This window comes from Sceloporus undulatus, chromosome 1 (assembly GCF_019175285.1).
Source record: "Sceloporus undulatus isolate JIND9_A2432 ecotype Alabama chromosome 1, SceUnd_v1.1, whole genome shotgun sequence".
NCBI lineage: Eukaryota > Metazoa > Chordata > Lepidosauria > Squamata > Phrynosomatidae > Sceloporus > Sceloporus undulatus.
In genome coordinates this window covers 267,775,839-267,798,637 of record NC_056522.1, presented here as the reverse complement: position 1 = coordinate 267,798,637, position 22,799 = coordinate 267,775,839, and the positions used below count along the sequence as shown (strand labels likewise).

General features: G+C 44.1%; 1 protein-coding gene across 1 annotated transcript in view; it reads right to left on the bottom strand.

The window, feature by feature from the left end:
• The window catches only part of LOC121917160, a 24,330-nt gene extending 5,530 nt beyond the window's left edge, over positions 1–18,800 (bottom strand). Inside the window, exons 1-3 of the mRNA XM_042442897.1 lie at positions 18,713–18,800; positions 6,012–6,086; positions 2,131–2,202 (exon numbers count right to left, since the gene is read on the bottom strand). Of these exons, the coding sequence (XP_042298831.1) occupies positions 2,131–2,202; positions 6,012–6,075 (136 nt within the window). The 5' untranslated portion in view covers positions 6,076–6,086; positions 18,713–18,800. The remainder of the gene's footprint in view (positions 1–2,130; positions 2,203–6,011; positions 6,087–18,712) is intronic.
• Between the last annotated feature and the right edge of the window lie 3,999 nt (positions 18,801–22,799).

The window sequence follows — 22,799 nt, the reverse complement described above, 5'->3', positions numbered from 1 at the left end:
ATCTATCTATCATAATTTTTAATTCCAAGCCATTATACATTCCTTTCTTTTTATATTAAACAAACCCCTTTAAGAGAATCCTATTTTGGGAGAAAGGCAGGGTATAAAATCAATCAATAAAAAATTATAGTGCAATAGTCCATCAGTGCATGGCTTACATTATAAGACTTTATACCTTTATACATTTAAAAACTATTAAAATCACTGTAGGCTCAGAGTGCTATAGAATCATGGAATCATAGAGTTGGAAGAGACCCCTAGAAGGGCCATCCAGTCCAACCCCATTCTGCCATGCAGGAACTCCCAGTCAAAACATCCTCAACAAATTATGTAATGGAGGTGTCTATCTACATTGTAGAAAGATATACTATAGATTAATGCTATGGAAAATCACCACCTTGAGTCTGTATATTGGGAGAAAGGCGGGATATAAGAAAATAACAACAACAACAATATCTGGGTATTGTAATTTTGTGAGACATTTAGCCTTCTTTGTCAGAGAGCTCTGGTGGCACAACATACTACAAATCGCAGGATTTTCCATAGCATTAAAGCAGTGTCGAACTGGATTATTTCTGCAGTGTGCAGCCTTATTAAACTGCAGTTCCCATCAGTCTGTGGTGCTGCTGGATGATGGGGCCTGCAGTCTAGCATTGCCTGGAGCAGGGCCATAGGACTCCACAGCCACGATTCATCATCTTAGATTGATTCCATATATTAATTAATTAATCATAAAAACATAGAGTTAGAAGAGACCCCACGGAGGGCCATCCAGTCCAACCCCATTCTGCCATGCAGGAACTCTCCATCAAAGCATCCCCATTGACATGCTGAAAAAGGGCCAGCTAACTGTATTTTATTCTATTTGTCTTTTAAAAAAGAGAAAAAATAAGGCTGGAAGGAAGCCTCTTGCCTTTTTGCATCACAGACCCACCTCTTTTTTGTTGTTGCAAAAATCCAGAAATGATTGTTTTTGAAAACATGAGTCCATTCTCAGGAGAAATGTCCAGAGTAGAGTCTGAGTCTCCTTTCTCTGGACTTCCAAAACCCCAAACTGACCCTGAGAGCATCTGGTCTGACCCCCAACTCAAGGAAACTTGGAAATCCTGAAGGTTTAGATCAATTACTGAATTATTGAATTATACAAGGCATAGTGGTCTCAGGGTTTTGCTGAAGCTCAGTATGCAGAAGCACAACATTATTTTAAAAATATTGTGCATTAAATTACCTTCAGTCTATGTCTATGAGATGCATATGAAACATACATGGATCCCATCTCCCAGTATATCCCATTAGACATACTGTATATAAATATACCAAAATCTGAAAAACTCCAAAATCCAAAATACATCTAATCCTCAGCATTTTGGGTAAGGGGTATTATTATTATTATACTATATTGTACATGGATATAACAGCTAAAAGTTAGAAGTCACCTTTTCTTTCTTTTATATTTCGTTTTAGAAGCTTCCTTCCTTCCTTTTTTCTTTCTTCCTTTCTCCCCTTCCTCTTCCTCCCTTTCTTTTCCTTCTTTTCTTCAGTTCTCCCTCCCTCTTATTCTTTCTTCCTTTTTTCCCTTCCTTCCCTTCTTCTTCCTTCTTCTGCAAAAGCACAAGGGAGGAAGGGGGAGGAGGAGGAGTGGAAGCCAGACTCTGAAGGAAACGAAAGCGAAAGGAGTCACAGGGACTCCCCCCCCTCTCTCTCTTCCCCTCCCTCTCTGAGCTTGCAACTGGCGTTCAAGCTCCTTCCTCCTCTCTCCTCCCTCCCCCCTCCATTAAAGCCACGGAGCAGAGGGAAAAGGGGAACTTTTGTTTTGTCTTTCCTCTGTTCCCTCGCCGTGGTTTTAATGGAAGAGAGGGGGGAGGAAAGAGCTTGAACGCCCCCAGGGCCTGATAGGGGGGTCCCGACCCCCCCACCCCCCCCCCCCCCCCCCTCCCTGCTTGGGAGGAGAGAAAATCAGATCATGCTGTGCTCCTTCAACCCTTCTCCATCATATTCACTAAAATGGCACCCATCACCATCTTGTTCAACAGTTCTTCTTTCAAGCCTGGAGTCAGCTTCATTACATAACTATGGGAGCAGAATATGAAAGCAAAGAGGATCTTTCAGTGTCTTGCAGACTTTGCCTACCTGTACAATGCTGGGAAAGGACCACAGGGGAAGAGAGACGTAAGGCCTTCCGTAGGTGTTTTGTAAGCAAGCCTGGAAATGGAGAGGAGAAAATGCACATTAGCAATTAATGTTGTGGCAGTCAGCTAGAATGATCAGCAACTGAAATGGAAAGTGCATGCTAAAAGCTGGTGCATGTACCATGTACTCAGCAGTGGCAGTTGATGTCTTCCATGCCACTGGAGTGGTGAATCCCTACCAGGTTTTAGATTGAACTTTTAAAGGATCTATCCAAGTTGCTGAATCTTAACCCTAAGGCCCCATTCCCACTGGGTTATAACGTGAATCAGGAATCGAATTAGGTTCCCATCGTTCCCATTTGAGCGTGCATTCAATCCGCACTGCTCCGATATCGTTCCCATTGGAATTCGAATCTGACTCCCATGTGATCGAATTATCCTGAAAAAAACCGAATCAGTGGTTGATAAAGCAGTTTAATTTAACAGCACATTTTTAGCGAGTTTTCCTGTGCCTCCCGAGTCTGATTCAGGACAAATGAATGAGAATGAAAGGGTGTCTGATTCAAGAATTTAGGGATGGGAGGAGTAGTGCTCAAGGGGCTGGCCTGGGGGTGTCACCCGCTTGTTCTCTTTCCTGCATTACCAGCACCATTTTCTCCCATTCGCATAGCATTTCCCCCGGTGGAGTGGGAAGCAGGGTAAGGTGATCGTGCTACATTGACCTCCAAATGCAGTAAACACATTACACCCCTTGCAACCTCCCCCTGCTCCACATTCATAGACCAATGTGTGAGGAGAGCCATTGAACACCATTTAAAACTGTTATTTTTTTTATTTTTTCCCTTTTTTCTTTCTTTTTTCTTTTCTTTTCCTCTGCCTGAGTGCCTGAACAGCAGACTGGCTTTGCATTACATGCCTGCTTGATCGCCCCCCAGACAGCCCAGGGAGCAATGGGGGAGGCAATGGGATTTGGGGTAAATAGAGGCACCTTCTCTCTTCCAGAGGAACTATGGGAAGACACAGAAGAGCCTTGGATGCAAAGGGATTTGGGGTAAATAGAGGCTCCTTCTCTCTTCCAAGGATTTGGGGTAAATAGAGGCACCTTCTCTCTTCCAGAGTAACTATGGGAAGACACAGAAGAGCCTCAGATGCAAAGGGGTTTAGGACGAATAGAGGCTCCTTCTCTCTTCCAGAGAATAGATTTGAGGGGAATAGAGGCTCCCTCTCCTTCCCCAGAGGGGAAAAGCGCCTATCCGACTGATTGTCTGTGACGTTTAAGTGCTTGAGTGACAGATGCTTTTAAAAAAAAAAAGAGGTCCTGGAAGGGCAATGGGAACGATGGGTCAGATTTGATTACGACTTGGGGGAAAAATCCGAGTCAGAATTGCAGCGATATACATCGCATTATATGCCCAGTAAAATGGCCTCCAAGATTAGCTCAGAACCTTGGACAGCAACTTTGAAATTCAGATTAAAACCTGGAGCACACTCATCAAATTATTGACAAGAAAACCATTTTGGGGCAATGGTAGTCAATATATCAATGTTTCCTATTACCTCCAAACTGGCACAAGGTTTACGATCCTCAGCGAATCTAAGAACCACAAAAAATGCAGAACAAAAAACATTTTAAATTAAACACACACATGGGAGCAGGTCCATTTAACTTAGTGGTTCTTCCTCCTGGGTAGACATTTATAGGACTGCACTACAGATATAGTAAGTGACCAAGCAAGTGAAAATATCCTGCTAAAAATCTTAGGCGCGTTACAGACTGCCCAAAAGGGGCAGTCTCGCGCCACTGCCGGTTGCTTTGCGAGGGAGCCGCAGCAGCCAAACCGCACGGCTCCCTCGCGGAGCAAGAAGAAGCACCAACATGACGCTTCTTCCTGGGCCCTGGAAGAGGTGCCGCAAGGCGCGAGGCACGCACTCGCGGCACCACTTCCGGTGCATGACGTCTGGATGCTGTGCATCCGTGACGTCAAAATGGCGGTGCCCATCTGTATAGGGTGCCACCATTTTGACGCACTCATTACGCGTGAGGGGCAAGGTGCATCAGGAAGCGCCGCCCCTTGCACGTAATGACGGCGCCTCAAGGGGCCCGTCTGTAATGCGCCTTAGATTGCATTAAGTCAGTCTAAGCCAAACCAACCAGACAAAAACCACAAAACATCCAATTATTGTTATATGTTTCAGCCATTTTATAAAAGAAAATACATATGGTATTGATTAGAATGTTCACAGAATCACATAAGTGACCACAGAAGCCATATAGTCCAACCACCTGTCATGTAGAAATACAAAACTAACGCATTCCTGGGAGGGAGCCATCCAACTCTACTCAATATTGCCAAAGAAGGGGAATTAAAATAAAGCACACAAGTCACCCAGGTCTTGAAAGAAATTCAAACTCACTCACTCACACACACATACACACACCAGCAAAAAAGTAATGGGCTTAAGTAATAATAGTCTGGTGAGCAATGGAACAAGATAAAAGCGATGATAAAAACCCATACCAGCCTTGAATAGCCTGCCAGAACAAGAAGAAAAAATTCCCCTCCAAAAGAGCCAGGAAATTATGTCTGCATGCTTCAACCAGGAATTCAGTAGCCTCAAGGCTACATTCCTTCCATGATTTGGTCCCCATGGAATTGAGTCTAACAGACCAGTCCTGGTTGAAGCATGCTATGCAAAAGGCCATTTCCCCAAAGCTGTGGAAGAGGTCAGAAGAAGTAGTACCATGGAAGGGGCCACTGCACTGAAGCAGTCCAAAGAAAGGCAACAGCACAGTAAAATCCCACGTGTGAGGCAGACTTGTGTGGAGAGGAGTTGTGTAGGAGATGGGGTACAGTAATCATATTATTCATATGTAGAGAGATCTTGTAGCACCTTTGAGATTAACTGAAAGAAAGAAGTTGGCAGCATTAGCTTTGGTATAGCTTTTGGACTGGATTTACTGTCCCATTGACATGAGAGTCACCAGTGCCTGCTGAGAAAGACAAATTTTCAGGCCAAGAAAAAGGATCTGTTCAAACAACTGGGGAGCAACTGCAATCCAGACATCATAGCACTAGATTGCATATAGAACATGTGAGGCTGTCTTAAACAAGGGCAAACCACTTGTTCAGGAGTGGGCTAAATAAAACACTGAGGCCACACGTGGGCCCAGGTTATTTTTGTAGCCCTAGCCAGCCCTTTTCCTGGCCCATTAGTAGGAGAGCTGAATCCTTAGGGAGATGCAATTCTGCTTTTAAACAAGTTGCAGAGCCTGTCTGCACTGTTTAACATTAAAAACATACCAATTTAAAAGAAAATGAAGTAATTTCTGGGGGTGTTTTCTTTGTTCCTCCTCCTTCTTTCCTCCCTCCACCCCACTTTTTGGTTGAATTTTTGGCAGTCTGTATGGCCCCCTAAAAGTCCCAGGGAAAGAAAAGTGGCAATTCCCCTCTCATGCTTTAGTTCATCTTTCAAGCTGGTGTATCTCCACTGACTGGCAGTGGTTCTCCTGGGTTTTGAGAAAAGGCCTTTCTCTATGCAGAGATGTCAAGAATGAACCTGAATGCATCTCAGTGGCTACTACTGAGTGGAAATCATTTTTCCTGCCATGAAGTCAAGGCCCTTCCCCTTCCTGGGTCACAAAAACTTGGTAGTTTCACCTTGAATATCCCCACTCATCCATAGGCTATCACAGAAAAGAAGAAGAACTTGGAAAAGTTACTTTGTAGGGCAACTGCTTTCACAATCCTCAAGTCAGCATGACCATACAGAAACATTTTTAAAATGAGATGCTAGTCCATATTTGTGAGAAAGGAGCCCTTTACAATCATCTAATAAATTGGATTTGCCAACAATATCCTCCCTTCTCTTACTCTTACTTACCTGTAACCCCATTTTTTCTGGAATCACGTCTTTTGTTCAGCATTGTGCCTGCCACTGACTCCATGGTATCCAAATCTGAAATATGGAGGAACAGATGGACTCAACCTACAATATGACAGCTCATCTTTACAGTAGAGCATTGAACATGTAATGAGTTAGAAAAGGGAAACTTTGAGTGACAGGTTCATCTGCAAAACCACTGAAGAACTGTGATGAAATGCTGAAATAAAATAGACTTGGATGTTCCTTATGGACTTTCCAAATGTCAGACTTTTTGGAGTGTCAGCCAAGAAAAAGTATATTGTTTCCAAGGAGCCCAAGCAAAGCTGAACAGAAAATTGAAGCAAAATGTCATTCCTTATCAAATGTATTTGTTTGCTTAATTTATATCACACCTTTCTGTTAGTATAGGAGCCAATTTTGAATTTTTTTAAAATAAAATTTAATAAAAATTAAAAAGAACATAAATTAGTCACCTTGTGTCCCATCCCAAGAGAAAAGTGGAGTATAATTAGGGTTGCCATACGTCAGGACCGCCAAACCGGGACAAATGTAGGACAACATTTTCCAATGTAAGACACTTTTTTTTAATGGAGGATGCCCCGCGCCCCTTCCCGGCCTCTAAGGAGACCGAGGCCTCCTTAGAGGCCAGGAAGGGGCACAGGGCATCCTCCATTTAATAAAAAAGTGTCCTACAAAAAAAGTGTCCCTCCTTCTTGGTCTCTGAGGAGACCGAGGCCTCCTTGGAAGCCAGGAAGGGGCACGGGGACCAGCCGCGATTGCCGCGATCATGGCCGGCCTCCTCCCTCCTCCCTGGCTTCTAAGGAGGCCCAGGCCTCTTTAGAAGCCAGGAAGGGGCGCGGGGGCTGGCCACGATCGCCGCGATTATGGCCATCCTCCTCCCTCTTCCCTGACTTCTAAGGAGGCCCAGGCCTCCTTAGAAGCCAGGAAGGAGAGCGGGGGCCAGCCGCAATCGCTGCGATCACGGCTGGCCTCTTTCCTGGCCTTTAAGGAGGCCCAGGCCTCCTTAAAGGCCAGGAAGGTGCGCGGGGGCTGGCCACGATCGCCACGATCACGGCCGGCCTCCTCCCTCTTCCCTAGCCGGGAAAATTTTGGTTGCAGCCAAGATATGGCAACCCTAGGTATAATCCAATAATAAATAAATATAGCCTTATTTGAAAGTCCCTGTAAATAAGTAGCTTATCAGTTTAGAATGAGGAGTTGAACTGGGAAAAGTAATATGGTAATAAACTCACTGGCTCCAATCTAAATGAATAATGAATTGAGCCATTGCAGTGGGCTTTCCACATTTGCTGGGGTTAGGGATGCAGGCTCCATGTGAGAGTGGGAAAATGCAAATAATAAGCTTTCCCATGCTTCTGGTCCAATTTGTTGAAATAGCAGTTGTGTGCCAACAAGTTAGTTTCAATATATGACAACTCAATGAATGAGATACTTCCAAACATGAAGGTATTAACAGACCTGCTCACAACTTGCAAACAGGTCCAATGCATATTTGCAAATACAGAACAAAGTCCAAGCAGGCTTTTCGAAAATAAAATTCTAGACACATATAATGTTAGTTTATTTTTAATAGACCTGTCTGTTCTAAATGAAATGTTCAGAATACTTTATCACTAATTTAAAACAGTTCAAGAGATTAATTTAAAACAATATGAAAAAAACACCGTAGCAAATCGACAATACAATACAAGATCTTTAGTATCTTTAGTATATTACAGTGTTGTGTTTTATTGTTTCCTTCTTGATTATATCTGTCTGAAGTTTTGCCCTTTGATGAAAAGGGTTTTATAAACAAACATCATCATCATCATTATTATTACAGTGCATCAACCTATGGTCAGACCAAGGCCATCAGCTGTGTGGCATAAAATAACACCACTGTAGCTATGCTGGGATTACACAACAGGCAATACAGCCATCTACCTCCCACAGTACAACACTAAATCTAATTCCTCATCACTGCTAAGGTCACACTTACCAAACCTCCTAGATAGCACAACCTCTTGTGCCATGGTTTATGCTGGTGTTAACAGGGACTACACAATCCTGAATAAGATTCTACCCTTGTGTATCCAAGAAAGTGCATCCATACCAATGTAAACCCACTGTGTAATTCCAGCCCAAATGACACTGGAAGAGCCAAGTCTTTAGCTATTGCGAGAAGACTACTACAGAAATGGATCTCCTAAAGCATTTGGCCTCTTGAATCCACTCCTTTGCCCACTGCACCATATTGAAATGAATGGGACAACCACTTCAGACAGCTTATGGAGGTGTTTGGTAGTGATGGGTCCCAAGGCATTCCTGTTCAGCTTTCACACATCTAGCATCTCCTCTCTTGGTAGATAGAACTGTTAATGTGCCACATTGCAAATCCTGAATCTCTTAAACTAGGTTGCTGTTGGACTCTGTTCTGTCATGAGCCCTGTGTACTTCTTACGCAGGACCAGCCCTGAAACTTCTTTGGGGCTTCCCATGTTTACGTGGGAGGCTGTATGGTAAGCAGAACATACTTTTGTCTGCTGAACATACTGAGCCAGCATGAGTCTTCATGTGTGCTCCTACTATACAAAGCTGAAAGCTTTCATACTGGTGGTCCAGTTAATCCACTCTGGAATTTATTCCAGACTTTGGCTGAGTTAACCAAGTGACAGAGTTTGGCACATTTAAAATCTAGAGCAGATTCACCATATTCCTGATATGGAAATTGTTCTATTTAAGAAACTCAACCAGGAGTCAAGTGTCTTAAAAGTACAGATTAAAGGTGGGCAACTGTCATGGGTCAAGTGACCAATTTTATATCCTCCAGCATTTTACAGATGAAAAGTGGAACTTGTGCACCCAATGCTGAAGATGGTAATAGTTATTAATGAGGAAGAATCCACAAGCTGCAGCAGTTTACCTTTGCTTGACCCTACTCTATAGGGTAGCAAGCCAGTGTTGTGTAGTGGTTTGAGTGTTGGACTATGGCTCAGGAGACCAGGGTTCGATTCCTAGCTCAGCCATGGAAATTCACTGGGTGACCTTGGGCAAGTCACACTCTCTCAGCCTCAGGGGAAGGCAATAGTAAACCACCTCTGAACAAATGTTGCCAAGAAAACCCCATGATAGTATCGCCTTAGGGTCACCATAAGTTGGAAATGACTTGAAGGCACCCAACAACAACTAGAAAGGGTAAGATTCTGACCCCTCCTCTCCTCTCCTTCCACTGAGTTAACTGAGTGCAAACTACATTTATACTTTGATTTTAGTTTGCACAACTGGAACAAAGGACAAAGAGGGAAAGTGGGAGAAGGAGAAAGAAAGTGGGACATTTGAAAGGTAGCTGAAAAAGTAGGACAACAAAAAGTAGAACTATCCCTGCCAGATTGAGACAAGTGGAGGGTATGCAGTTTCTTGCTTCATGACCCTGGGGGTCTGCTAAGTATGTCCCCTCAAAAGGAATGTCTATAGGTTCTCTGGTGTTGAAAAATTGGTGAGGTTTCCCCTCCCCCCATTTTTAATGTTAATTTGTGTACAAGGGCCTTGCAACCCATTTCAAGGAGAAACTGCTGCTCCTGAGATTTTCAAAAGAGACAGTTCAAGGTGGGGGTGGGTCGAAGTAGTTTAGAGTCTCTGGAGCCATCAAATGCTGCAAGAACATCCTGAAAAGGTGTGGGTGGGTGCATGTGGCCCCATGGCCACCCTTTGCCCACCCTGCACTTGACAAAAGAAATCTGGAAGCACAGCATGGGGGGTGCCCAAGGGAGAAGATATTAAATATTGCAATATTCCTAAATCAATACACTCTTCTCTTCCACTCCATCCCCCATGTTCCAACTTTATGTACACAATGTAGGCTTTTCTGTCTTGTATATTTAACCGCCATCTGCTATTCAGGCTAGGACACAATATCATAACCACATTAATCACCCAGCACAGACGCAAATTAGCATCATGTCGTAAATGATGTTTACATAGGCCCACACAGACGGGAATATGGCCAGAGGAGGAGGCACAGATCTGATTTCCAAGGTACGAGGACTAAAGGAGAAAGGAGGCATCTCCACACCTCCAAACAAGAGTTTATCCCACTGTCTGGAGCTTTAAGCCAGGGTGGTGTTGTAGTTTGAGGAATGGACTATGGCTCTGGAACCCAGGGTTGGAATCCCCCCTCAGCCATAGAAACTGACTGGGAGACTTTGGGCAAACTACATTCTCTCAGCCTTAGGAAAGTAAAAGCAAACCCCCTCTCAACAAAGCATGCCAAGAAAACCCTGTTATAAGGGTTAAGCTGGAGATGAGTAGAAGGCACACAACAACACCTGGAGCTTTAGCTGATGTGAAAAAATCTCTATCCAGACATCTTCTCTTTTTTTAGTGCAAGGATGTGAATAATCTCATTCACTCATTCCAGTTTTGTTGTTCACACTTTGGAGCCGCATCTATACACATCTCTGAAAGTTCAGTTGCTCACACATGTCTGTACTCGAATAAAGATGGTGTCGATGAATCTAATGTATTTGAAGCCTGTTCAGGGCATGCAGAGTTTTATCCCGGATCTATTTGCATCGGTTATTCATACAACTGATGATGTGAATTGTTGAGAAAAACCCAGTAAAATACCTGAGATTGATCATCCTGGGCTAAGGTGGAGGGGTTGGCAGCTGCCCATCCCCCAAACACTAAAGTGTACGCATTCAAAATGCATGTGAATAACAAAGATTCAACCCAGATTCTATCTGGATTATTTTGTGATCCACAGGGGAGGAGAACAAGCTTTTCTTCTTAAAGCCACATCGTTTGGGGATCCAAAAACCTGGTTTGGGTGGCCTGCACAGATGAAGAACTTGGAAAAGTTACTTTTGGGGGGAACTACTGCTCCAGATTGTTCCAATCAATAGGGCTACAAAGGGATTATGGGACCTACAGTCTCAAGTTTCTCCAACTTTGAAGTCGAAGAGTCCTCTTCTAGAGCATGGCCACATAGCTCAAAAAACCCACAAAAAACAATTCTCCAGCTTTGCCTGTGCTTCCAAAACTCTTTCCCCTGGAAGAAATGTTTTATCACAGTAAGGAGATCTAGAGTTTATCCTGTGAATATCCTGGAAAAATCACATAACAATGTAGCACAATGTAGCACAAAACCCACCAATAAAGTGGTCACAAAGAAGCATTAATAGGCATCTTTTTACTTTCGGGATTTCATGACAATGCATTTCCGATATCACTTTATTTGTGCAATTGCGTGTGATAATCATTCACACAATTACTCACCATATCCACTCCATTTGCAAGATGCTTTAAATGCACTTTAATCTCTCTTTAATGTCAAAATCAGCCCCAGTGTGATAAACTCCTTAAAGAAAGCAGGAAGAGGAGGGGAGAAATAGGGGGGAAAGACACCCCCCTCCCCACAATAGCACTCTTACTTTTATGGGTCCTAAAGAGGGTGCCCTGTGGATGTCCTGGCCCCAAAGGGAGGCCAAGAAAGCATGGTGAAATGGAGGGCACCCCAGACAAATGGAGGATGGATAGGATTGACATAAGTCAGGACCTCCAAACGGGGACAAATGTAGGGCAAATGTAGGACAACATTTTCAAATGTAGGACACAGTTTTAATAAATGGAGGACATGCGAAAAAAATTGATGGTTTTTTAAAAATGTTAATATAAATGCATGTTTCTTAGGCATGATCAAAATGGAGGACATTTTGAAATTTGACAGAAGAGGACATGTCCTGGAAAAGGAGGAGGATGCCTGGTCACCTTGTCTCTGGGCCAAAATACACTGCAGAAATAAAACAATGCTGGACTGAAATGCCCAGAGTTCCTCACCAAAGCTGCATCCACACTGAGGAAATAATCCAGTTCGAGAGTGACTTAACTGTCCTGGGTTAGTGCTGGGGAATGCTGGGAATTGTAGTACACTGTGGCCCCAGAACTATCTCTGACAGGGAGTCACATAACTGCAGTGCCTAGAATTCCTCCCCAGGTGCATCCACACTGAGGAAATGGTCCAGTTTGAGACTGCTCAGTGCTGGGGAATCCTGAGAATTGTAGTCTATTGTGGCCTCAGAACCATCTCTGACAGAGAAGTCTCAATGTCTCCCAAACACTAGCATTCCCAGGATTCCCTAGCATTGAGTTAAAGCAGTCTCAAAGTGGGTTATTACTCCTGCAGAGTGTGAGAGAGATATAAAGGCTAGGGACTGGATTCATTCATTAACTCACAAAAGGAAGCTATCTGTGTCCAAAACACACTGCTTTGACTGCCAGGGCTCAGTGCTATGGAATCCTGTGAATTGTAGTATATTGTGGCACCAGAGCTCTCTGACAGAGAAGGCCAAATGCCTCACAGACACCAGAATTCCAGAGCATTGAGCCCTGGCAGTCAAAGTTAGAAAAAATACACAGGGGCAACATAAATATTGAAAATGGGCACGCACCTCCTCCTCCTCTTCCTCCTCATCCTCACCTTGGTGCCAAAGGAAATGACCCTCTCCCCTCTGCTGCCTTGCTGGGTCCAAACAGAGGAGGCGCTCCTCTTCCTGAGTCTGGCAACAATTGTTGCCAACAAGCCTCGAAGATAATTCCCCAAACGTTTGGCCAAAACTCACCAAATCCCCCCATATCTCACCAAATATTCAGTCAAAATGCCTGAAAAGTCCCTGTAATGTTAATATGGCAATAAAAAGTAGCCCTAATTGAATAAAAATTACTGGAACTTATTTCAACTCTCAAAATTACCATTAAAACCAACCACCAAAATCACACCAAAGACTCTGAAAAGTACCCATTTTGGTGTGAAAGTCACCAGATTGGCAACACGAAAACCCAGGACAAACCTGAGTCAAGGAGGAAACCGTGCAGGGACGCCCCCTAGTTGGTGAAAAACCGGGAATGTCCCGCCGGCAGGAGGGTTATGGCAACCCTAAGGATGGGTGACCTAAGAAAGGTTAGCAACACTCCTGGAAATGTCAGGGCAAAGCAGGCTCCTTGGTTCCTCCTGGGCAGAAGGTGAGAGTGGAGCTGGAAAATCTGGGCAAACAAAGGAGGAGGAAGTCTGCTCCCCTGGCCCTCCATGTGCAGTTTATGGCTTCTCCAGGCAGCTCCACACTCAGTCTCTGCCTCCCAGAGCCCAAAGCAGCCCCAAGGGAGAAGCCCCTGCCCTGATCACCTGACAGGAAAGTCCAAGGAGCTGCCTCTGCCTCTGGATTTCTAGGGAAGGGAGCAGGGGAGGATGAGAAATGTAGTCTTTGGGGCCCAGGAGGCCCTCCTCCCCCCACAAAAAAAACCCCAGGCTCTCCTTGGTGCCTACTTTGGGGGCATGCTTTCTTTCAAGTTTTTTCTGACTTATGCTGACCCTAAGACCCTAAGGCCACCCTATCCTGGGGTTTCCTTGGCAAGATTTTTGTTCTGAGGCTGAGAGAGTGTGACTTGTGCAAAGTCATTTAGGCGCTGGATAGACTGGCCCTTTCACGTGATGAGGGCCTCAAAATGGTGGCGCCCTGTACATATGGGCGCCGCCATTTTGACATGACAGACGCCTAGTGTCCGCACGTCTCAGCACCCTTGTGATGCCGCAAGTGTGCCATTGGTGCCTTGCAGCATCACAACCGCACCGCAGAAAGAACCCACTTTTTCAGGTTCTTTTTGCTGCACAAAGGAGCTGCGCGGTTTGTCCGCTGCAGCTCCCTCACGCAGCAAACCAGGGCGGTGGAAGACCACCCTTTTTGGGCGGTCTGTATCCCGCCTTAGTTGAGTTTTTAATGGGATAGAACCCTAGGTCCCAACATACTGCAGAAACAATCCACGTTGAGACTGCTTCAACTGCCCTGGCTCAGTGCTAGGGAATCCTTGGAACTGGAGTCAATTGTGGGCCCAGAGCTCTTTCTGATAGAGAAGGCTCAATTCCTCACAAAACTACAGTTCTCAGAATTGCCTAGCATTGAGCCAGGGCAGCTAAAGCGGTTTCAAATTGGATTATTTCTCCAGTGTGTTTTGGCCCCTGGTCTCTATAGAGTCATGGTCCAGTACTCAAACCACTAGTCCACACTACCTCTCTCTAGTTTCATTCCACTCGTCATTTCTGTTATGTGCAAAGTGATCCCCTTATGTCGCCTTTCCCTCTGCATCTGATCACAGGAATCAGTATATTAGGGAAGGCTCATAATTTGTAAACTGCAGGCTGTCCACGAGGTTTATAGGACTCAAAGGAATCAGGCCCTGTTTGATTTTGGGAGCTAAGCAGGGTCAGCTCTTGTCAGTACTTGGATGGGAGACTGTCAGTGTGTTTGTAGGCTGTAGGCTATCTTTTAGAGGAAAGACCTGGCAAAACCAACTCTAAGTACCCTTGGCCTAAGAAAACCTTAGGAGAGTCCTGTAAGTCTATAGGCAACTTGAAGGCGCATACACACAGATTTTGTGAACAAGTGGGAATCCTAATACTGGTGGGTTTTTGTTGTTGTTATGAGATGTTTGGCATTCACAAGCCATCAAAGGGAGTCAGAGGGCTTATGTAATGACATTCCCAAGAACAGGAGATGTGTATTTATTTTTAGAGTTTAGAAAAGTTAACTTTTGGACAACGACTCTAAGAATCCCCTGGACAGAATGGCCACTGCAGCCATGCGGCTGAGGGAATTGCTGTCCAAAACCAAATTTTCCTACTGCTTATATTAACTATGTGAGTGTGTTGTGTGTAGGCTTGCCATTTCACGGCAGTGGGTGGGACTTTCCCGCCTCCGGTCCCGCCCCGCCCTCCCCCCATTCCCGGGTGGCTGCCCGACTCAGGGCTCCCAGGGCTGCTGCCTCCCTTTCCTACAGTGCTGAGCAGCAGGCCTGGAGCAGCAGCAGCGGCTGGAGCTAGCAGGGGCGGGGTCTGCTGCTCTGCCCTGCCCCTATTGGCCAGCCCTCTGAAGGAGCCAGCCCTCTGCTTCCTTATTTGGGCATGCTCCAACAGTCCAAGCAGAGGGGGCTTTGCAGGCAAGTTGCTTTTAGTTCTTCCCCTCTTTCTCTTTCCCCTCCTTCTCTTCTTCTTGTTATTCCATTTTTTCTTCTCCTCCTCTTCCCCTCCTCTTCCTCCTCTCCTTTTTCTTCCTTTCTTCCCCCTCCTCATCTTTTTTTCTTTTTGTTCCTATTCTTCTTCTTTCTCCTCCTTTCCTTCTTTCTCCTTCCCTTTTTTTCTCCTCCTCCCCCTTCCTCCTCTGCTGTTGCTGTTGTTATTGTTGCTGTTGTGTGCCCAATTCCTTTCTGACTTATGGCAACCCTGCCTCTAGCCCCCTTATTTACCACCCTCTCTGTAAGCCTCCCTCCTCTTCTTCTCAGGGGTCCAGGGCTTCTCAAGGCTTTGCCCCCATTACAAACGAAAAAAGATTTTGCAAGGGATCTGACCCATAAATCCCCCCTAAGTTGAGACATACCTGGGGAAAAAGAGGGGGTGAGGGGTTTTGGGGGGGGGGTGGAGGAGGCAAGGAAGGAGGAAGGAGGAGGAATTGCTAAGAAGGCTTGGGAGTGGGAAATTTAGTTGCAGTGGCAAAAGGGGCTGCCTGTGGTCTTTCAAATCTTGCCTGTTGGGAGTGGGACTTGTAGTTGTAGAATGGGCGGGGGGGGGTATTTGGCCAGAAAGAGAAGTACATTTCTGCCATCTGTATAGGAATAATGCCAAAATGTCCTCCATTTTGAGCAGCCGAAGAAACATGCATTTATATTAACATTTTTAAAAAAGTATCAAATTTTTCATGTGTCCTCCATTTTTAAAAACGTGTCCTACATTTGAAAATGTGGCCCTACATTTGTCCTACATTTGTCCCGGTTTGGAGGTCCTGACTTATGGCAACCCTAGTTGTGTGCCTTCAACTCTTTTCAGATTTATGGCAACCCTATCATGGGGTTTTCTTGGCAAGAGTTGTTCAGAGGTTTGCCATGGGCTCCCTTTGAGCATAAGAGGATGTCACCCATTGAGTTTCATGACCTAGCAGAGAATTGAACCCCAGTCTCCAGAGTTATAGTCCAACACTCAAACCACTAGGCCATCCTGGCTGTATGTAAACAAGTCCGTTTGCACTTCAGTGGACTCCTCAGTTTTACTGTTACACACTTGTGTGCTCTTAGGAGTTTATCACATGGGGGGAAATGTGGAGTTTAAACAATGATTAACCGTGAAAATCATGCAATTGATGTTAAAACACAATTAAAATGAGATTAACAGAATAGCCATTATCCTGGGAATAACCAGGGAATAACCAGGCAATAAACAGCAAAACGTCATTCACAGGAAAATCTTGTGAATGATTTGCTGTTGTTTCTTGCCTAGTTATTTACAAGTTAATGACACTTTAATCACGTTTCATCTCTAAGTCATGTGAAAACCATTAGCACAACTGCAAGATTTTCATGGGTTATTCACGGGATAATAGCACTTTGAACATGACATCTTGTGAAACCAATTGTCCCCCATGTGATAAACTTCTTTGTGTGTATATGCCTACCTGTGTCTCTGTGCCAATGGAGGATACCGTTTCATGCCTCTGCTGAAATACACTCTAATAGTCCATGGGATTTTATAGACTAATTAATATGTTAGTCTTCAAGGTGCTACAAAACTCTGTTGTTTAGCCATAGAAGGATCAACCCCCTCCTTCCCCACTTTTTTTGGTAAAAGTTTATTTAAGGAAATATGCCTGATCCACTTTATATTCAGGAATATCTCAGGTCAGGATACAGTCAATAAAATAGTTTAGAACTACTTTAATACAGAATCATAGAGCCGAATAAAAACCCACAATCTAGTGAATCTGAACCTAGCTGTGATCACCCAGGCTGCATCTGCACAGTAGAAATAATGCAGTTTTACACCACCATGCTATGGAATCCTGGGATTTGCTGTTTGTTGTGGTACCAGAGTTCTATGGCTAAATATCTCACAAAACAACAGATCCCAGAATTCCATAGCATGGAGCCATGGCAGTTAAAGTGATGTCAAACTCCATTAATTCTGCAGTGCAGATGCAGCCTCAGACACAAAACACAAGGGAAACAGACAACTCTAAATTTGATGCAGAGATGAGACCAACTTCAGCAACTTCTGAGGTGAGGTTATTCCATAGCCAGGGTACTTCACTTGAGAAGGGCACTTTTGATTCCTCCATATCCTGTATGCAGAGAGAGTACTCCCTCTGATATTAAGATCTCTATTTGTTTAGAGTTCTTAACCACATCACTTAACATCTTGAGCTCAGTCCAGAAGTGTACTGAAAGCCTTTAAAATGTAGTTTTTCTATATGATGTTACAGACTGCAATCAGTTGTTCCTTTCTATGCTAACCCCAGCTGCTGTGTCTGTCCCGAAGGCAGCCCCACATGGAGTATAATATGGACAGGGTGTAACCAACAGATGATTTACTGTGGCCAGACTGTCTTCACTGTGACAACTAAGATTATAGAACAAGAACTAGATCTCTGTTCCTCAATTTTTAAATTTAATTATGAAATTGAGAAATAGGGCTCCAATCTTGTTCCACTGTTAAGATGCAGTAACTAAGGCCAGATTTTTTTGTTGCTCTATGCCTTCACATCATTTCTAATTTATGGCAACCCTATCACAGGTTTTCTTGTCAAGGTTTGTTCAGAGGGGGTTTGTCATGGCCTTTCCCTGAGGCTGAGAGTGTGACTTGTCCAAGGGTACCCAGTGGGTTTCTGTAGCCAAGTGGGATCCTAACCCTGGTCTTTAGAGTTGTAATCCAGTGCTCAAACCACTATACCAAATTGGCTCTTGTGCAACAAGCCCAATGGCATCCTACGAGTTGTGCTCCACAAATTGAGTGAATGGCTGAAATATTTATTATTAGATTAAATAGCCAAAGGAGCTGTTTAATTGGTGTCAAATATTTTCTTTCCGCCTGTATATAAATTATGTAAGTGTTCCAAATTTGTACTGAGGCTTGGTTGTATTAATCAGAATAACAAATATGCCATTCACATTCAAAAACAATCTCACTGCTTATTCAGTATGTCCTGCTGTGATTTCTTTAGTACCATGTTTATTTTACAATGAGAACTGAGCTGCAGTCATTTGGCTATTTTGCTTAATAGAGATAGCAACCTATGTTACAAAGCATGGACAAATGCTGCTAAAGCTTAGCAGTCACATTCCATTAATTTCAACAAGTGAAATGTAGACATACACAGACCTAAAATCATTAGAAGAATTTCATTTTGGCTGACCTGAACCCACAAACTCCTGGATAGTGCTTTCATTTCCACAGAAATTCTAGTCTTCAAAGTTGAAACCCAACCAAATTAGAGAGCTGGAAGAGGCCCCAAGGATCATCTACTTCAAGCCTGTCATGCAGGAATACACAACTAAAGCACTCTTGAAATGTGGCCATCCAAACTCTTTAAAAAGAAGGCAAGTCCAGAAAGGCAGTCTATTCCCTTGTTCAATAGCTCTTACTGGCAGGATATTTCTTCTGATGTTTAAATGAAATCTCTTTTCTTGTAATTTGAATTTGATTCATGTATCAGTCTCTGTCTCAGAACATCCTGTGCCCTCTGACATATTTCAAAGTCTAATAACAATCAGGAAACATGTGAATATTATTCATAATGTAGGTCACAGAGATTCCTTAAAGTTTGACCAGATTTTTCTCCCTGATCACCTGCAAGAATTGCTACAGTACACAGAACAGTACTTACCTAGTTTTCAAATTGGGAATGTCCAACAGCAATCAGCCTTCCTTTTGTTTTGCTTCCTGATTGCTGACACTTGCCAGTTTGCCACTGTTGCTGGATTGCTTGCATAAATCAAACAGACAAGCAGACTCACTCATTTATGAAGGGTTTATTCCTCCACTGAGCTCATTGTGATTGGCTAACCACTGACTGACTTTGGGTTTCCAAGAAACCGTTTTCTATATGATACCATGTGTCACACCTTGGGATCCAGAAGCAGAAGTACCTCACAAGTTTGTTGCAAAAATATAGACAAGAAGTGTGTGTACCAAATCTCTTTCCAAATAATTTGTGGCCAATAAGCTCTGCTGGGGTAACTGAACAGAACTTTCTAATATTTTTTAAAAGCTGTAAGCCACTCTGAGAGCCTTTGTGGCTGAAGAGAGGGGTATAAATACTAAAAAAAAAAAAACTGTATAGCTAAACTATGCTTAATTTCTAAATGTGTTAGTAATAATAGCAACACTCTCACAGTCTTCAGTCACAGCCCTTTTACACTCCACAACTGTAGCACTATGATTCCAATTTTATCTACCATGGTTCCATCCTGTGGGATCCTAGGATATGTAGTTTGAAGAGAGGACACTAGAAATCTCTGACTGAGAATTCTAAATACCCCTCACTAAACTGCAAGTCCCAGGATTCAGTAGGATGGAACCATGAAGTTAGAGTGCAATCAAAGTGTTTGTGTGAATGGGTTCTGCATTACTTCAATATTGTATGGGGGGAATTGGGGGGGGGGGGTCTATTTTAAGCCTTCGCCCAGGCATGAAAGTCATCTGGTGGCTCTGCTTCAGTCACATTCTTATTGTGACCTGCCTCAAAGGATTCTTGTGAAAACAAAGTAGAGAACAGGAGAGGATGAAGGAGTGGTTGTTCCATTCATGCTGTGATTTCTGACATTGGGAAGGCCCTAATTTTGAAACTGCTTGACCCATTGAATGTAGGGTACTTTGCTTCTCATAGCTGATTAGTTAGGATCATATTCCAAGATCGCTTTTTGTAATTGTTGTTAACTGCTGTCAAGTTGACGTCAAGTTGACCTTATCAATGACAGACCTCCAAGTTACCCTGCTATCAATTACCCTGCTCAGGTCTTGCATACTCAGAGCTGTGACTTTGGCCCATTTCACACTGGTACGTTTGGCCTGGATAGATCTGGGCAGATCCGGTAATCTCCAGACCGAATCTGTCTGGAATGATGTTCCCCTTTGCCCCAATCGAACCACCCCACTGCAATTTACCCCACTCATGTTCACACTTGCCTCCTTCTTGTCATCAATCAAATGATTTGCATATTCATTTCCACATGCAGCCATTTGCCAGTGGCATGGGTTCTTCCCCCCTCCTTTAAAAAAAAAATCTAGCGGGAACATTTGCATATACTGTCATTTTGACAGATTATGTGAATGCTACATGCTCCACGGAGGGAGCCCCTCAGCTCCCTCTCTAGGCCCCCAGTCCTGGGCCTGCCTTTCTATGAGGGTGAACAGTGGTATTCAGCTTTATGTCCAAGAGGAATTCCAAAACGTCCCCCACTGAGGTAATAGTGCCACTGTATTCTGCTTTGGTCAGGCCCCACCTGAAATATTGTGTCCAGTTCTGGGCACCACAATTCAAAAAGGACATTGAGAAACTGGAGTGTGTCCAAAAGAGGGCAACTAAAATGGTGAAGGGTCTGGAAGCCATGTCCTATGAGGAATGACTTAGGGAGCTGGGGATGTTTAGCCTTGAGAAGAGAAGGTTAAGAGGTGATATGATAGCGCTGTTTAAATATTTGAAGGGATGTCATATTGAGGAGGGAACAAGCTTGTTTTCTGCTGCTCCAAAGAATGGGACCCAGAACAGTAGATGCAAGCTCCAGGAAAAGAGATTCCACCTCAACATTAGGAGGAACTTCCTGACAGTAAGCGCTGTTCGACAGTGGAACACACTTCCTCGGAGAGTGGTGGAGTCTCCTTCCTTGGAAGTCTTTAAACAGAGGCTGGATGGCCATCTGTTGGGGATGCTTTGATCTGGATTTCCTGCATGGCAGGGGGTTGGACTGGATGGCCCTTGTGGCCTCTTCCAACTCTATGATTCTATGATTCTATGATCATATTGCAAACATATGTTGGATAATGGAGCATGCCAACGAATTTCAGAAGAAAACCAGATCATAGCAAAGCTTTTGACTGTGTAGATCATGGATCTCTCTTAGAGAAAGGAATGCATCACAGTATTTTATTATCCTGATGCGTAACCAATATTCAAGACCAAAGGCCACCGTTAGGATGGATCTAGACACTATACTTGATCTAGACACTATACTTTTATTGATGCACCCTAAAATTGCATTGGCCTTTTTAGCTGCCACATGCCACTGAAGCACTATCTAAAAGAGATGAAAGGATGGCTGATCCATCATGCTTCTTCCTCTTCTGAACCCATCTTAGACAATCTGGAATTTCTCACTCCATATATGGTAAAAGTCTTTGTTTCAGAACTTTGAGCATCATTTTTTTTTTGTGTGTGTGTGGAAGATAAATGAGATATTCCTCTAGTTACTGCAACCCCTCGTGTCTCTATTTTCTCATTTCAAACCGGCTTCTGGGCGGGCTATGGAGCTGAGACTGCCATTGTCGCCTTAGTCGATGATCTCCATCTGGGCATGGACAGGGGAAGCGTGACACTGTTAGTGCTTTTGGACATCTCAGCAGCTTTCGATACCATTGACCATGGTATGCTTCTGGAACGCCTGAGGGAGTTAAGTATCGGAGGCACTGCGCTCCAGTGGTTCCGTTCCTATCTCTCGGGTAGATTCCAGATGGTGCAGCTGGGGTACGTTTGCTCCAGTAAGAGGGAACTTACATCTGGTGTCCCTCAAGGAGCTATTCTGTCCCTCATGCTATTCAACATTTACATGAAACCGCTGGGAGAGATCATCCGGAGACACAGGGCGCGGTGTTATCAGTACGCTGATGACACCCAAATATGTTTCTCTGTGTCTCCGACTGACGCAGTAACTAGGGATGGCATCTCTCCTCTAAATGCCTGCTTGGAGTCGCTAATGGGCTGGATGAGGAAAAACAAACTCAGTTTGAATCCAGAGAAAACAGAAGTACTAGTGATAGGCACTCCCGGTCCGGGTGGTGAAATTTGCCCACCTGTCCTGAATGGGGTCACGCTCCCCCTGAAGGACTTAGTTCGCAGTTTGGGGGTGCTTTTGGACTCGTCGCTCTAGTTGACTTCTCAAGTGGATGCAACGGTCAGAAGCACCTGTTACCAGCTTCGGCTGATACGCCAGCTGCGACCCTACCTTGGTCGGGGGGACCTTGAAACAGTGGTACATGCTCTGGTAACCTCTTGGTTGGATTTCTGTAATGTGCTCTACATGAGGCAACCTTTGTACCAAACCTGGAAGCTTCAGCTAGTGCAGAATATGGCAGCAAGGTTGGTCACTGGATGTTCCAGGGCTGACCATATAACACCGGTTTTGCAAGATCTCAATTGGCTGCCTGTTTGCTTCCGGGCACAATACAAGGTGTTGGTTATAACCTATAAAGCCCTAAATGGCTTGGGCCCAGGTTACTTGGAGGACCGCCTCTCCCCATATAATCCGCCCCACACACTCAGGTCAGCCGGGAAGAATTTACTGAGGATCCCGATGGTGAGATATGTGTCAACCTCGCAAAGGGCCTTTTCCATCTCACCCTTCCCAATGAGCTCCGCTCCACCACCTCCCTGGATCTCTTTAAAAAGAGACTCAAGACCTTCTTGTTTCGGCAAGCCTTCCCCGATATTCCTTGATATCATGTGACTCCCCCCTATATGTACTGTACTATTGACTGCAGTCAGCTAGCTTGGATTTAATGTAATGGTTTTAATTTGTATAACTGTAATGTTTTTATTGAAGTTTATTTATGTATTGCAATTTTTATTCTGTATTATCTACTCTGTCATTGCAATTTTTACCTGTACACTGCTTTGATCACTGCGGAAAAGCGGTTTATAAATAAAACTTATTATTATTATTATTATTATTATTATTATTATTATTATTATTATTATT